Raw genomic sequence first — 17,999 nt, 5'->3', positions numbered from 1 at the left:
AAGGAGCAGCATTAAAACGAACAAAAATTACTACGCATATGAGGGGATTCGTCCCCTCCTCAATACCTCACTCTTTACGCTAAAGTATTTTCAGTAATTTCAACTATTTATTCTACGGCCTTTGTGATTCAGGGGTCATTCTTAAGGAATTGGGACAAAACTTAAGCTTTGTTGTAAAGAGCGAGGTACTGCTTAGGGGGTAAACTTCCTCATATACGTAATAAAAACATACGAATACAAAAGTTCGTTACGTAAGCTAATTCGGAAGTTACGTATATCTTTTACTAATAAAAACGTTTATAAAAAATTAAATGTTCTAGTTGCCTTTTTAAGTAACCAAAAAACTGGGGGGGGGGGGGTGACTAGGCCTCCTCCACTGCTCCTTTTTTCCCAAAATCATTCGATCAAAACTATGAGAAAGCCATTTAGCCAAAAAAATAAATATGCAAATTTCGTTTTAATTATTCATCTGCGGAGAGCCAAAATCAAAACATGCATTAATTCAAAAACGTTCAGAGATTAAATAAAAAAACAAGGTTTTTTTAAGTGAAAGTAAGGAGCGACATTAAAACTGAAAACGAACAGAAATTACTTCGTATATGAAAAAGGCTGGTCCCTCCTCAACGCCCCGCTCTTTACGCTAAAATTTTTTACTGTTTTAAAAAGTAGAGTTGAGAGAAAGTGTCAAACTTTAGCGTAAAGAGCGGGGCGTTGAGGAGGGACCAGCCCCTTTCATATACGAAGTAATTTCTGTTCGTTTTAAGTTTTAATGTTGCTCCTTACTTTCAGTTAAAAAAAAACTTGTTTTTTTATTTAATACTATATAGACCGTCATCTGAATCCATACCAATCTTCATTGATCTTCTAGATAAGCAGTTTGAGAAATTACAAACTGGTTCACATCCATTTATGATGCTCGGGGATTTCAATATTAACCTTCAGGACCTCGATACGAGAGTTTCTAAGGATTTTCTGCAGTTCGTATGCCCTATGGTTTGTTTCCTACTATTAATATATGCACACGAGTCACCACCTCATCATCCAAGTTTATTGACAATATTTTTTCAAATCTGGATTTTTAAGCTCCTGAATAAGACTGACAAAACTTGACGGTTGGTTCGCCATCAAGGAAAGAAAATCCTAAGAAATCATGGCTGTCGCCTAGCTTGTTACGCTGTATTAATAAAAGAGATCAATTTTATAAGAATTCCTTAAATAACAGAAATGATCCGATTTGTTCAAGAATTAATAAAAATTATAGGAATGCCCTTAACAAATTACTGATGTAAAAAAAAAAAATACATTTCGAAAATAAATTCACTGAAACTTGTGGCAAACCCGGCAAAAACATGGAAAATAATTAAAAGCGTGATATGGACAGAAAACTCTATTTTTTCCGATGAAGCAGTAATGCAGAACGATTTGCCAACGAAACTTGAACTTGAACTTGAATAAACCAGAAGAGGTAGGTGATGCACTTTCTCATTATTTTGTTAATATTGGCGCAAATTTATCTTCCCGTATTGTACCTTCTGATGATGATCCGATCACCATTCTGATGATCGATTTCTGATGAACTTCCTTTGAAATATTTTGTATGAAGACTCCAATTGATATTTCTATGTATATGAAACCATTCTCCCGTGATGAAGTAGAGAAAGTTATCTTTGGGATAAAAAGTATATCGGCCGGTAGTGATTCACTTAATCTTCTTGTGTTAAAAACAGCGTTTCTTTATATTGGTGATGTTCTTACTTCCCTTATTAATGTGTGTTTGAGGGGAATGTTTTCTGATTGCTTGAAAGTTGCTAGGATAAATCCTATTTTAAAAAGCAGTAATAAGAATGATCTTGGAAATTATCGGCCTATTTCGGTCTTACCTATTATTTCTCGTGTTCTAGAAAAGTGTATTAACACTAGAATATACGATAATTTGGAACTGCATAAACTGTTAGATCCAATTCAATTTGGGTTCAGGAAGGGGAGAACTACAGAGATGACATCATCATATATAACTTCGGTAATTAATGGAGCTCTTGATAATAAGCTTAAAGTAGCTGGTTTGTTACTGGATTTGATTAAGGTATTTGACACTTTTGACCACCAAATACTATTGCGAAAATGAGAATCTTATGGACTAAGAGGGGCTACTTTGGATTTGCTTTGTGATTACCTCCAAAATAGGGAGCAGTACGTTCACAGTAGCGGATTTTCTTCAAGTAAAAGTCTTGTTAAATGTGGTATCCCCCAAGGCTCTGTATTAGGTCCTACACTTTTAATTTTTATTAATGATCCACCAAATGTTGGTGCAATTACTTCTAGGATTAGGGATCCTAGAACTTGTGCCCCCAGCTATATAAGGTTTTATGGGAGAGGTGGTTGTATAAACTTTAAAATGGACTCAAACAATTAGATATTCAAAGTTGTAAGTCTCTTTTCAAGACTCAAAAGTGATCCAATGGCAACTAGCCCCCCCTCCCACCAACCCTATTCTCTCCAATAGTGTCAAATTGAATTTGTATATAGCTATTTTGCTCAGAATTGGCCAAAAATCATATAACAAAACTCCAGGGAAAACAAAGCTCATCCCATAACCCAGGGGCAAGTGTTGTAAGTTATGTCCCCAGGGGATATATTTAAGAGTCAAAAGTGGTCCAAAGGAAACTAGCCCCCCCCCCCCTGCATGCCCTATTTCTCCCAAATGTGTCTGATCAAGTATTAGGGATTTAGTCGATCCTGCACCTTCTGGGTCCAGAATCACTACACCCTTATTTGCTGATGATGCGACATTGATGTGTGTTGCTTCAACTGAACAACAACTAACCTCTTTAATTAGTACAGCAATGACTAAGAAACATCTTTGGTTGAAGGTTTGACCTAAATACAAGTAAGTCAAATTTTGCTCTATTTTCACGGTCTCCAAATTATTATTCTTGGATTACAGAAATAGCTTTATCGAAGGGAATTGTTAAGCGGTCAAGTTCCGTTAAGTACCTTGGGATTATTATTGACGAAATTTTATCAATGAAGTACCATGTAAAAGCTATAAGTAAAATACTATTGCGGAATTTAGAGGTTATCTGTGAATTAAAACAGTTTTTTTCCTTCATATGTTTAACAGTTACTAAATTTTTCTCTGATACATATAACTGATATATATATTGTATTGTTCGTCTGTATGGCTTGGAACTTTCCTCTCAGTGTTTCGCCAAAACGCGTACTGCAGAATAATGCCATTAGAACATTTTGTGGAATGGGGAACCGGGATTCAGTCAGGCTAATGTACAGTATAATTAATATAATGCCTGCAGCTATATTGCGTGATTTTTCTACACCGGTTTTTATGCACAAGTATTATTATTATGGGTGCGGTCCCAACTGTTTTACAGAAATATTTTGGGAACGGTCCAACGTTCATTGTCACGGAACTCGGACAAGGGGAGATATTGAGGTTCCTCGCCTAGTTTCAAGTAGGAGTGCTTTTTCTGTTATTTACAGAGGGGCTAAGCTGTGGAATAAGCTTGTCGGAAGTACCAAGGAATTACCCATTAATCAATTTAAATATGAGCTGCGTGTGGGGTTGCTTGGTAAGTATACCTTCGAAACAGACTGAGATTAATGGAACTAAAATTGACAATATTTGTTTAATGCTTTTTTTTTCTTCGGATTCATGATATTATGTCGTTATATTATGTATGAATTATCTCTGTAAGTTTTTTTTTTTTTTGGTACATGGTTTAGCCTTTCTGCTTATTATAGATTAACTGGTTGTTTTTTGTTTTTTTTTTGTTATTTTTTCTCTTCTATTTTTTTGTTCTTTTTTATTAGTAGCACACCCTTGCAAAAGACGCTTTCGGTGTGCTACCAGTTAATTTCGTCTTTGTTTTTTTGGATAATAAATTGTTATTTACTACAAGAATGAGAAATGGGGAGAGCTAAAAAATATAAATTTAATACAAGGAGACTATCACAAAGAAATAACAGCTAAGGTAATGTGCATAAGGTACAGCTTAGCTAACGTATTCCCTCTAATTGTGGGTATAGGTTGATTACATTGCGCCGAATCCCATACAAGCAACTGACATGTTTCTGGTGAGGTCTAATTAATAACATATTCGATGTTCTGAACCAACTATGCAAACAAAAAGCATACAAATCTGTTTTTAAAGGTTTAAAGAGCTAAATAACGACATTAGTGATGTTTAAAAACAATAAATTACCCTAATTATTATAAATAATCATTCCGCAGCATTATGAGCAAGATGTTTCAATAGATGGACTTCCATAAAATTGAAAAAAAAAAATCAATCTCAATGTTAAGGGTCTTTTAGACTGGAATTGTCATTTTAGGCCCAAAAAGTGTATCTATGCATCATAATAAAAAAATTAGAAACAAATAACTCAAATAAAATTGGCTGTAACTCCATTCAAATTCCTAGGAAGACTTGTTTGATCCAATAATTTCCAGAGGAAAAAATTATTTGAGTGAATATTTTTTTTTTACCTTTAAGAACCATTCAATACAAAGAGAAGATCTGATCAACTCTTTATAAGTGTTTCCCTTCTGCAAAAACTTAAAGGTTTCTGTACCAATTATCTCCAATGTATAATACACAAATCATGTTTACAAAAAATTGAATATCAGCTTTTCTACAAGAAACGCAACTCACTGCACTTATGGTATACACTGTATGGGATATCAATTATTCAGTCAAATACTGAAGGATAAGCCTACTGCTAGGCGTATGCTTTATCCCACTCTTGATTGTCTAACACTTCTGCCACTAAGGGCTAATTGAAGGGACCTTAGTATTCTAAATAGACATGAAACATTGCCACTGTGCAGTATTTTACAGGATGGATTGGCACATTTTCTTTTTAGGAGCAACGAATTGGTTAATGTAAGGCCGGATTTATTTAATAATGGTAATGATAAGCTGCTACTGGGTATCCTTAAATTGACCTTTCCTAAATATATAGCGGGAAACTTACCTTATTTCTATCTTAAATGGCTATTTATTATGCACTATTTTTTTTAATCTGGAGTTACTTACTTTAAATCCATCTAATTTTACTGCTCCTGATGGTTCTCCAACTTTCCAAATGTACGCTAAGTCATCTTTTCCTCCAGTGATGACTTGAGTTTTGTCCACAGGATTTATCCTGCAACAAAAAACAGGACCTGTGGAAAAATAATTACTAGTTACTGCATTTCAGGTTTCAAAGAAACAAGCCTAACTACTGGAACCTTATATTCCTTCTTATACGCCATCTATTAGTTCAGCCTCTGTAAACAAGGTATCAAACACAGACAAAAAGTATTTGATACAGATATCTATGTCCCTTATCTTACAATGTTTAAACAAGGGTCGGGTATCTGGGTGCCTTTATGCTATGTATGATAATGTTGATGTATGCTAGAAGCCTTAGAAACTGAGACGTTGGGGAATATTGCAACCAAGCAGGATACTAGAAAGAAAATAATCATCCGAAGTTATACCTGAAATTCTTTGAAAGCCAGTGCCGAAGTTTGAGATGGTATTTTGCTCAGTTCTTGCCTGATTCCTGCACTGCTCTGAGCCTTTACACAAACTTACTATGGAACAGCTCAGAACAAACTTATCAACCACTTCTTTCACGTCTTCTCCATTCTTGTAAGTAGATCCAAGTTATCCAGGAGTTTCCACTTAATAGTTCAAACCAACGACCTTTGAAGTTGTACTAAAAATGCACTACCCAGTGCCGAGTATGATGAGTAGCCGGTATGACGGAAATGCACTACCCGGTATGGCGAGTAGCCTCTCAAATAAAAAGAGAATGGTTGGGTTCATATCAATAGCAATGCTTACAAGAAGTTTATCTGAACAATAAGAACTTTGGATCAAGAAGATCAGATAACTATTTTACCAGAGAAAGGAGGGAAGTATCAGTCTTGGATCAACTGTGGGTTCTCCCCACCAAATAGCGGGCATCAAAAAAAAATTAACTAGAAAATCATATCACGAGATATTTACTTTATTTTCTTTAATCTACTTTATTCAACACAGGAGAAAACCAATGCTATATTTTTTCAAGTAGAACTACACTGTTGATGCCAACGCCTCATAAAGTGGTTCAGCAGGTCAAAGTTGTGAAATAACACTTGTAACAATGTATTTCACTAACAATTTATTTGTTTAGCTTCAGGCGTTATTTTAGAATTTGACATTCTAGAGACATAAATGCTCTGAAAAAAGGAGCAATAAAACAGATGCATAGAAGACTGTAACACTAGTGCTTGAGTTCGATATTACCTATTGGATGGCTCTGAGTAAGTTCCTGTGATTAAGGACCACCGACTCAACGCCGATTTACAAATGTTGACGACAGATCTTCATGAAAAAGGGAAACAAGACCTAAAAGCTGATTTAACACTTGATTCAGAGAGCAAAAGCTCTCTGAAATATTGAACTCAGATACCTTCAAGACGCAACGAAAACCCTAGCTACTAATCCCTACCACATTTACCTAAGACTTGATACATGTAGATAACAATAACATGGTCTTTCTCTCAGAAGTATCGAGCCAAGCGTGGATACTCAAACCCATAACTGTAACTGTCAACTAGTTTCAGCTGAATTCTGCCACCCCACCTAATAATCAGACTGATAACAGCATATTTTAGAAGCCCTACCCCTCCCCCCTCAAGGAAAAAAAAACATCGTCAGATCATGTGAACACTTTAGAAAGACTAATTAATAAGCCTAGGCTATACTTTTCCATAATTTTTGTTGGGACTCAAAGTCTTGTGAGAATGAAAAGAATTTAGAAATCACTCTTTTTCCTCCCCATGCAATTGTTGAGTTAATTCCAGACTCAAGATATGAATGAAACCGGCTCTTACTTTAGCCAATCTTGACTTTCTTCTGACAGCCTTTTCAAATAGATGTTGTAATTACTGGAAATTAGATTTATTGGACATATGGACTCATAAAATCTATAACTTGGATACTTGCTCTTATTTCAGAAAAAGTTTGGTTGAGTCCAGATCCCTAAAAGGCATAACTAATACACTTCTTCTTCATTCCAAAAAGTTTGACTGAGATACAACCACCTTGATTGGTAGTTTTCATGATGACATGCATTTGGGGACTCCCAGCTCCTTTAATGGACATCCAAAAGATCCAGTTAAGACACTTCCTTCTACTCTGCATCAGATTTTGCTGAGATCCAATAGTTTGGTCTGGTAGACATTATGATTACATGAATATAGACTTGCACTGAATTTGGTGGAGATCCAAAAAATATATAAAATCATAGCAATGCTGGAAGATGTGTCTTGGTTAGGTTGATAGAAGAAAGTACAAGTTGAATTCTTCTGTTCTTCACTCTCCTTCCCAAACTTTTCCCCTCCCTGAGCAAATTATTGGCAAGACAAAAACAAAACTAGGCTTTATTGGAACAATTATGTTTCAGTAGAATTATTTTTTCCGACTGTAAAAAATAAATCATGGTATTAGTATGCACAAATATCCTTAGGTGAATTGATAAGTGAAACTACGCCTTCAATTCTTCTGCAATAAATTGCATCTAAGTTATAATACGTAAAATTTTCCATGCCATGATTCTGCTGGACTTGAGGAGATAATCCTGAAAAGTTTAAGAGTAATTGTTGGGATTAAGCTTTGCATAGAGGCGCCAAAAGCTATTCTTTGCAAACAAAGCAGCTGGAGCTCACACAAAATGACAGAGTTGTTTGAAATTTTCTTTAGGATACACAAATTCAGAACGCCTAGAATGGCTCATTTAAAATGCTCTCGAAGGCTAAGAGGGAGCCGAGACATACTTGGCAGGACTGGGATAGTATTATTAAAAGAAACTAACCTAATTCTTTGAGGATTTTGTAGGTGGGTGGTCAAAGCCTTCGACAGTATGAGATGGAGAAGGGCTGTGTAATCAGCGTGGTTGCTTATTGTGGCTTGATGTAGAAACAACCCCATGGAGCGCTATTTTGATTCAATGAATGCTTTGCTTTTGTATGTTTTAATTATTTTTAAGTAAGGTGAAGTGTTGCAAAGTTTTTTGTGTAGTTTTTTAGGTCATTTTCTTTTTCCTCTTTTCTTTTATTCACATTATACTCCGTTTTTCATGTGTATTATAACGGGTTATAAATAAATTCAATTCAATTCAATTCAACTGTCTATTAATATGTAACAAAAAGACTCACCCTTGTGACCACTAAATGTATAAACAGAATCATCTTTTTCAACCTCAAAATGCCTGATTTCTTCTTCTGATTCTTCCTCATCCTCTGACATTTCAATTCCATCATCATCTAAATTAATTACTTCAACAATATCCTCTTCGTTAATAACCCCTTCCTCTAAGTCTTCAAAGTCAACGTTTTCATTATTGCTACCAGCAGGGCTAGGGCCTCGTTTTTGCTCTCCCATTGTTATTTTATTCTTAAAATAGAGAATTATTTCAAGAAGCAGTAAACATGTTTGTTTTTCTAGTACCTAAGAAAACCCTAACAAATTAATGCAGAACAAAGAAATTCTGATTCGAATGTACATAATTAGTTTTCTCTCCCATTGATTTACCACACCAAAATGTTGTAGATAAAAGGAGGTCATAGCTTTTTATCTGGGGGGGTGTGAATTTTGGTCTTTTCCGGAGCAGAATGTATAGCATTTTAACACAACAGAAACAATAGACAAATCAAAAAATAACAGCTAATTTGCTCACAGATATTCTAAATAGATACAGAACACTTATATTTCTTGCAGTTTTTCGGATATTCTTAATTTTATAAACTTACAGATAAGTTTTAAGATATAAACGTTTGTTACATGTTCAAATTTAAAAGGGAAAATGCTATATATGGCAATTAAATCATAATCTTATTGCAGATTACTTTTAAGTTGGCTCGTTTTACCCAAAACTTGCTTCATTTGCATCAGCATTTTCCTCATTGATACTCCCTTAATTCATGTCTCCAAAACTCAGATAATTTTTTTCACCCAATGGATAACGGCCTTGTTTTTCTTGTACTATTGATATTTGACTGTTCAAGAATATTCAAGGTTTCAAGGGTGCAATTTTTACACTGGCACTTTGAAAACTATATCCCAATTAAACTCTTAGGAGATAACTTTGCTAGGTATCATTAAATTGGAGTAAAAGTCAAAACAAATTGATTATAAGGCTAAAAATTTGTCCTTGCAAGTGCTTCAGACTGATCTTTTGGCATCTTGGGGGGGGGGCATCTTGTTTCTGCCAATCCCTGAAAGGACGTACTCAGTCCTTATAATCACTTAATATTCTTTTAGAATTAGAGGAAAGCACTTTTTTTTTTCTAACTTACCTTTCGAAAAGGAGAAGTTAAACATGGTTCAATTCTGAATATGTGGATATTGACCAAACATACATTTTTAATATTTCAAAAGTTCTCATAGTTATTAAAAAATCCAGATTTTTAGGGTACAAAACCAATGTGTTAGGCGTCGAGATCAGCAAAAGAAGGTGTGACAAAAAAGATCCTTTGTTAGAACAAAGAATAAAATTAAACCCTTATCAATTGTATGCTAAGATTCTGGCCATCCAGAAAATATCCATCCTTAGCTTATCAAATGACTGCAACTTGACAGTTGGTTCTAACTGTTGCCCATAGACCACGCATGTCTGGATTGAATGAAATTTAAAGTCAGCACAGAATCTCAAAACGGTAAGGAAATAATGGTCCTGTATGAGATGTATGTACCTTATTACCATATTATTCTGCTATATTTTCGCAATTTTTGCTGTCTTATATACACTTATGTTATTTAATATAGTGTTCACTACCATGACAATTGTGCCTCATTCCTCCCCCTCCCCTCCGCAATGGGCCAGCTACAGCCTTAGATAAAATACTTACCCATCGTTTTTACTGCTAGTATCATCAAATCTTTTTGTTACATAGGTATTTTATTCTTAGCAAGGTCCATAGCATTACATCATTAGCAAATATAAAGATCAGTAGGAAAATTCATTAATAATAAACAATTTAAAAACATAGACGAAAATAAAAGGATACAATGGAAAGGTACATGAAAATCAAATTAGTAGAAATCTTTTGCATATTATGAAGCGAATACTTTGCTATTGTAATGTTTTCTTATGGTTTTGTATATAGACCAGGGCTGCACTGCATCATTAGGAGAAGGGGCATTTTGCAAATTTTTTTTATGGTAACAATCATTACGTTTAAAAAGTATATTGACTGGGGAATCCATTGGCAACTGGCCTCTAGCATGTGAGCATCAAACTAAAATTCTTGGAAAACAGCAGGTTAACCTGAAAATCATAAGCTAAATTAGTTAAAAAGGGCTACATCAAGAGACAAGAGACTACAAGTTCTCAAAAGACTTTCTGGGACATATTGAGCCAAATCTGCAAAGGTACTGCAGGAATTCTATCTAAGGTAGCCTACATAGAACTGAAAATAAAGAATGGGATAGGTGCCTATATTTCAGTTTCCAAAACAATACTTGATACACTGGAAACAGTGGGAAATACAACACTAGATCTGCATTATTTCACATCAGCAGAATAAAACAAGAACACTGGCTAAAACAGCAACAATAAGAACAATGAATATCAAGTTTACAACAAAATATTTTACAAAATTCCAGACATAAGGTGTCAATCCCCTAGCAATTAATGAAGCCTTTACCCTACATGACAGCATCATCCTGTTCTTGATACAATTTTGAAACACAGTTAAAGTTGTGAGCTTAAAATATTTGCTTTAACAAATATTGCGATCTGCCATCTTGGGAAATGGACCACCAATAACAAATCTTCCACTAATAATGAAAAAGAAGACAGAATTCTCTCACACAGATGTTCCAAGACTCCTCAACCCATTAGGATCATAGAAATATCAAAATTTCCTGGAGTTATACCCTGATGGGTCAGTGAAAGAAGTCGAAGCAAGTGCAGGTGACATTACATCCCACCAATCAATACAAATAATCAAGAGGCTCCCAGATAGCGTGTCTATTGTGTCAGCTAAAATTACAGCAATAATTGAATTCTTGAGATACATCTAGCAGTCCTGAGATACATGTTGTTATATTTACTTATTCTAAATCAGCCCTTGAACTGACAAATGTTCATTTAGAAGAAGCAGACAAGGACATTAGTTTTCTTAGATGTAAACTACTTGGTATTCAACAGGATCAGAAGAAGATCCTCTTCAAATATACCCCAAGCCATCCAGGAATCCAGGGAAATATGCAAACTGACTATCTAACCATTAGGGCAAAAAAATTCTTCCTCTGATTGAGAATAGACCAACTATGTTTAATATAGGGACAACACGATAATCATAATATATATATATATATAATATATATATATATTAATATATAATATTAATATAGGGACAACCCGATAATCAGGGACAACACTATAGTGCTGCCTATAGTAAAGGTCATATGGCTCCAATGCTTTATTACTTTTTCCCTCAGAGGCAGTTCATATGGAAGAGGTTGTTGAATAAACTGCAGAGGGGCTCATTTGATTGGACATCGGAAGTTCTAGTGCCCTTTTTAAGAGTCAAAAGTGATCAGGGGGCATCTAGCCCCCAACTCCCTTTTTCCACAAATACACCTGCTAAAAAATTTTAGACAGCCATTTTGTTAGAAAAAAAAATAGTTTAAAAATCATATAAAAAATACTTTGGGGTCAACACATCCCCCCAGGAACTGGGGGGCAGGCATTGTAAGTTACACCCTGGGGGTCTAAATGGTTCTTATATAAATGATGTTCATATAAACTTCAGAGAAGACTCATTTGACTGGAAACTGAAAATTATTATTCACTTTTTGATAGTCAAAAGAGATTGGAGGACAACTAGCCCCCCCCCAACACCCTTTGATCCCCAAATACATCCAACAGGGATATAAAGTTTTTATGGAAGAAGTGGTCATAAAAAAACCATGGGGGATATTCAAAGATTAGACATTGAAAGTTCTAATTCCCTTTTCAAGAGTCAAAAGTGATCCAATGACAGGTAGCCCCCCCCTCCCCCGCTGACTTCCTTTTCCCGATATGCAATCAAGATTTTTATATAGCCATTTTGTTCAAAATAGACCAAAGAACATATAACAAAAACTCCAGGGATAACACAGCCCACCAGAACCTCAGGTCAAGTGTTGTAAATTATGCCCTTGGGGCATATAACGGTTTTGTTGAAGGGGTGGTTGGAGACGGCTCATTTGATCGGAAATCGGAATTTCTAGTGCCCTATTTAAGGGGGACAGGTAGCCCCCCGCTGACTTCCTTTTCCCGATATGCAATCAAGATTTTTATATAGCCATTTTGTTCAAAATAGACCAAAGAACATATAACAAAAACTCCAGGGATAACACAGCCCACCAGAACCTCAGGTCAAGTGTTGTAAATTATGCCCTTGGGGCATATAACGGTTTTGTTGAAGGGGTGGTTGGAGACGGCTCATTTGATCGGAAATCGGAATTTCTAGTGCCCTATTTAAGAGTCGAAAGTGATTGAAGGGCAACTAGGCTCCCCAAAGCCCCTTTTTCTCATTTACATCTGAACAAAATTTTGAGATAACTCTTATGTTCAAAATAATTTATAGATCAAATATCAAAAACTCAGGGGTTAACACAACCCCTCAGAGCCCAGGCGCAAATGTTTTAAGTTATACCCTGGAGGCATATAAGTTTTTTTTTTAATGGGAGGTCTCATAAACTTCAGACATGGCTCATTTCATTGGGAATTAAAAGTTCCAGTTACCTTTTTTGACTCAAAGGGGATTGTAGGGCATCTACCTCCCCTCACCAACCCTCTTTTCCCAAAATGCATACAATCGAAAATTTTATATCGCCATTTTATTAAAAATAGACCAAATATCATACAACAATTTTGAACTAATTTGTTCAAAATAGTTTATAGATCAAATAATAAAAACTCAGGGGTCAACACAACCCCCCAGAGCCTGGGGGAGTGTTATCAGTTATGCCCTGGGGGCAGATAAAGTTTTATGTAAGGGGTTGTCATAAACCATCAGAGGTAGCTTATTTGACTGGAAATTGAAATTTCTATTTACCTTTAGAGTCATTAAAAGTGATCAGTGGGTATATACCCCCCACCATTCTTTTCCCCAATTTAATCTGACCAAATTTTTTAGATGGCCATTTCATTTAAAATAGTCCAATGATTAGATGACAAAACTAAATATAGCCCCCCTCCCAAAAAAACCTGGGGAAGGGTTGTAACTTATGCCCTGGGGCATATAAGATTTTTATGGAAAAGGTGGTTCTAAAATTTGTGAGGGGGCTCATTTGATTAGAAATTGAAAGTTCTAGTTCCCTTTTAAGAGTCAAAAGTAATCCAATGGCAACTAGCCTCTGCCCATCAACCCAAAGGCTAGGCTCCAATTTTTTCCCATGGGCATTTCCTATGGAAGGGATGGTTGTATAAACTTTGGAGGGGGTCATTTGATTGGAAGTCAGAAGTTGTAGTACCCTTTTTAGGAGTCAAAAGTGATTGAAGGACAGATAGCTCCAACACTCTTTTTCCCCAAAACCATCCAATAAAAATTTTAATCTTAGTTCAAGCATTAGCAAACAAAACATCTAGGGTGGACAGAACCCTTTAGAGGTAGGCGTTGTAAATTATGCCCAGGGGGCATATATGGTTTTTATAGAAGGGATCCTTGTATAAAATTCAGAAATGGTTCATTTAATTGGAAATTGAAATTTCTAGTTTACTTTTTAAGAGTCAAAAAAGATCAGAGGTCAACTAACCCACCACCCTTTTTTTTCCAAAATCCACCCAATAAAAATTTTCAGATATCCATTTTACTGAAAACAGTTGAAACATCAGATGACAAAAACTCCAGGGTTGACACAGTGGCCAATGTAAGGGATTGTTGCACAGGGTTCAGGGGTAGCTCATTTGATTGGAAATTGAAAGCTCCAGTCACATTTTTAAGAGCCAAAAGTGATCATAGGACATTCTTCCTCCCCCTCCCTACATCCTCTTTTCCTTAAGTGTGTCCAATGGATTTGAGATAGCCATTTTTTTAAATAATATAATGATCTGATAACAAAAACTTTAGGGCCAACATACCCCCTAAAGCATAGAGGAACTAAGGGTTGTAGCTTTTGCCCCCAGCTATATAAGGTTTTATGAGAGAGGTGGTTGTATAAACTTTAAAATGGACTCAAACAATTAGATATTCAAAGTTGTAAGTCTCTTTTCAAGACTCAAAGTGATCCAATGGCAACTAGCAAACCCCCCCCCTCCCACCAACCCTATGCTCCCCAATAGTGTCAAATTGAATTTGTATATAGCTATTTTGGTCAGAATTGGCCAAAAATCATATAACAAAACTGCAGGGGTAACAAAGCTCATCCCATAACCCAGGGGCAAGTTTTGTAAGTTATGTCCCCAGGGGATATATTTAAGAGTCAAAAGTGATCCAATGGAAACTATCCCCCCTCCCCTGCATGCCCTATTTCTCCCAAATGTGTCTGATCAAGTTCTCTATATATCCATTTTGTTCAAACTTGACCAAAAATTCTATAACAAAACTCCAGAGATAACACATTCCACCACAGGGGCAAATGCTGTAAGCTATGCCCTGGGGCATATAAGCTTTTATGGAAAGGATGGTAGTATAAACACCAGAGGAAGCTCATGCAATGGCAAATTGGATGGCCAGTCAAAAGCAATCAGAGGGCAACTAGCCCTCCCCAGAGCCTTTTTTCCCCAAACACATCCAATCAAAGTTTTAGTTACCTCTTTAAGAGTAAAAAGTGAATGAAGGGCATCTACTCCCCCCCCCTTATATACACCCTCTTTTCTCCAAACACATTCAATCAAAAATTTTAGGTAGTATTTTTTTGAAATAATCAAACAATCAGATAACAGAAACTTCAGGGTCAACATACCCCCCCCAGAGGCAAAACTTAAACTCTTGTTTGTAGATTTTTTTTTTTTTTAAGCAGGATTTACATATTCAATTTAAGTTTTATTTACTCATTTATATTAGTACCTATTGTAAGTTTGTTTGCTATGATTGTTTATTTAATTTATATTTATTTTTGGTGTCATTTATACTTCAACAGCAGAATAATTTTGTTTGTTTTAAGCTTGATTTGCATATTCAACTTAAGCTTTACTTGTTTTAAGCTTCATTTATTCATTTATATTACTACCTGTTGCATGTTTTTTTGCTATGATTGTTTATTTAATTTCTGTTTGTTTTGGGTTTCATTTATTCTTCAATGGTAATTTCTGGTTGTTTTGAGTTTGAGTAATTGTAGGTTTCTATTTCTTCAGATTGTAAGTTTAAAATGACCTTTACTTTTCTTTAGAAAACTTTTTTTTTCAGAAAGTTTATTCAGTAATACATTTAAAGAAGAAAATCAAATTGTACTGTTTTTTTATTATACTTTTCCTTTGAAAGGGGCAAATAAGGAAAAATATAGCAAAGAAAAATGACATAATAATGAAATTTTTACTTTGTAATTTGCAGAAAGTCAATATTTTCATGGTTCCTTTCAAGTTAACTCTAATTGTTTTTAAATAATTCGGTATACTTTGACCTACCTAATGTTTTGGGCCAATCTAAATGATTGTATTGTTTCAAAAACACATGACAGCATAGGCTAGGACATGTAAAAAATGGTTTATAACTTCTAAATAAGATTTCATAAGAAACCCAGTGGTGAGAAAGCTAATCACTATTTCAACAGTAAAATCATTGTTAGCCTAAATCTCTACTACACAATCAAGAAAGTGGAATGTTTCAGCACAAATTTTCAAAATCTTCTTACTAAGTATGTGATTAGACTGAATATTTAACAAAATACAATATTCACAATTTAGAATACACAAATATTCTATGGTTGAACATTATCTTAGACACAAATTTACAACTTCAGTCTAATCTTGGAAAATATTGTGCAATCTTGGACATAGGATCTTAAAATTGGAAAAAATAATTGAATAATATACATAATCAATTTTGCAAAACAAAATAAGGTAAATTTATGACAGTTCATATAACTGACTTACAAATAAAGTGAACATACCACTTGATGCCTTTGTTTGGTAAAATTCTAGTTAATTGACTTCTTACTATCTTGGAAAGGGTTTAGGTTACGAAAATGAAACTTTTAGGGATGGGTCTACATGCTAAAGTATGTCCCAGGAAGGTATTTTAAAGTACCCACCTCCACTCCTTCTCCCTCTAGAGGGCCCTGAAATTTGCCTACATGACAGGTCTATATCTATTGAAATTTTGACAAAACAACATTTTACCTTAATTTTCAGTTACTAGTTGCTTTTTATCTGCCCTTAGTTCTGAAAATGCAATTCCTGTTATTTGAGTAGAATTTTGAGCTGTATCAATGTGTTTTTTTCAAAATTTAGGAAATGTATTTGAAAATCTTTAAAACCTTATAAAATGGAATTAAGCAAAGTTATGAAGCTGAAAACAGTTTTGTTGTACTTTAATTAAGCAGAAAATCTATTTTACAAGGTTTCACTTTAATAACACACATATTTTCAAAGGTCATCAAAGGTCAGCGCCCTCTAGAGGGAGAAGGAGCAGAGGTAGTTGCTTCAAAATACCTTCCCAGGACATAGGATACTTTAGTTTGTAGATTCATCCCTGAAAGTTTTGTTTTCCTAACCTAAACCCTTTCTGATACAGCAAGAAGTCAATTAACTAGAATTTTACCCTTTTTTGTCTTCTTTATAAATATAGTAATTGCTTCTTCTCCAAATTCAAATTTAACACTTTTTAACCTAGCCTAACCTAACCTCATTATAAGTAATTTTAGCACTGAGAAAATGTAGCATTATTTTTTTGAAAATAACCAAGAAAAGATGGTGCTGAGAAAAATGTAGTATTATTTTGTTGAAAATGAGTGCTAAATCATACTTTAATAGAAAATTTGTCATTTTTAAGAACTCAAAAAGAGCTTAAATTTGAATTTCCAGTAGAAGCAAGTATTAAATTTGTAAAGAAAATAAAAAAGGCATTGAGCAGTATGTTCACTTTATTGGTAAGTCAGTTATATGAACTGTCATAATTTTACCTAAAATAATTGAATCTGTTTTTAATAGGCTAGGCTGTAGATGTAACTTTGTCTAAATTTCAATGTTTAAAAACCACAAGTTTTCAAAATTGTATTAAACAAATCCCACAAGGATTTGTTGGATTTTTTTGTTGAATCTTGATAGCATAGTAAGGATAGGTCTATGTCACCCATGCAATTTTCTATCTAAGTCACAGAAATATGAAAAAGGCAGAAATAGCAAATTTATAGAACCTATCTAGGGCATATTAGACCCTGGATATATTCCTAAGAGTTTTATTCGCCTAAATCAACTGTTTTTCAATAGCCTATAGTCTAGAAGTTCCTAAACTAGCGTAGAACTTTACTAGTGTTTTTATTGATATGCTTATCATAGTTTGTCCTTCTCAACATTAGTACTAATGCGAGATTATGCAAAATGCAACAAATATGTTCACCTATACTGTCAGATGGGAAGATTCTCTACACAGTATGGAAACCCAACGTTTCTAGTGCTTATATCTGCAGCCTAATTCAATGTAATTGCCATATAATAAGGTTACGGGTGAAAGTAGTTAAGCGAAATTCTGGCTAGTCATCCCCTAGACACATGGAAATCTTTATGGAACTTTCAGGTATATGCAAACGGGTAAAAGGGCTTTGAAGTTTTTAAACCCAAAAGTTATTTGTCTCTTTTTTTGTCTTCCAATCTTCTTTATTTTGAATTTTGAACCCACAATTGGTCAGAAATAAGCACAAATAATAATTAAAACTCACTAAATCAGCGAATTTATTAAAAGGGTGTTTCCAAAAGAACACAAGACTTGAATTTACTGCAATTGAAACATGAAATCGGTCATAAGACTCTGAATGCTGGCCCTAAAAGCACTCGTTTCGCTCATGAAACAAACTGTC

At 34.7% G+C, this 17,999-nt stretch overlaps 1 protein-coding gene across 4 annotated transcripts in view; it reads right to left on the bottom strand.

Annotated features, from left to right (window-relative positions):
- The window catches only part of LOC136031050 (angio-associated migratory cell protein-like), a 45,596-nt gene extending 27,903 nt beyond the window's left edge, over window positions 1–17,693 (bottom strand). The window contains exons 1-3 of one of the 4 annotated variants that reach the window (XM_065710263.1): window positions 17,543–17,693; window positions 8,207–8,444; window positions 5,055–5,182 (exon numbers count right to left, since the gene is read on the bottom strand). In XM_065710263.1, coding sequence (XP_065566335.1) covers window positions 5,055–5,182; window positions 8,207–8,432 — 354 coding nt within the window. In that variant the 5' untranslated portion in view covers window positions 8,433–8,444; window positions 17,543–17,693. Of the gene's footprint in view, window positions 1–5,054; window positions 5,183–8,206; window positions 8,445–16,827; window positions 16,882–17,452; window positions 17,495–17,542 lie in introns of those variants that run through there. The other 3 variants (XM_065710264.1, XM_065710262.1, XM_065710261.1) reach the window with 3 other exon arrangements.
- Window positions 17,694–17,999: the final 306 nt, after the last annotated feature.

The sequence above is a fragment of the Artemia franciscana genome, chromosome 9 (genome assembly GCF_032884065.1).
Source record: "Artemia franciscana chromosome 9, ASM3288406v1, whole genome shotgun sequence".
Classification (NCBI taxonomy): Eukaryota; Metazoa; Arthropoda; class Branchiopoda; order Anostraca; family Artemiidae; genus Artemia; species Artemia franciscana.
Note: the sequence above shows the minus strand (reverse complement) of the source record. Positions and strands in the feature narration are given on the sequence as shown.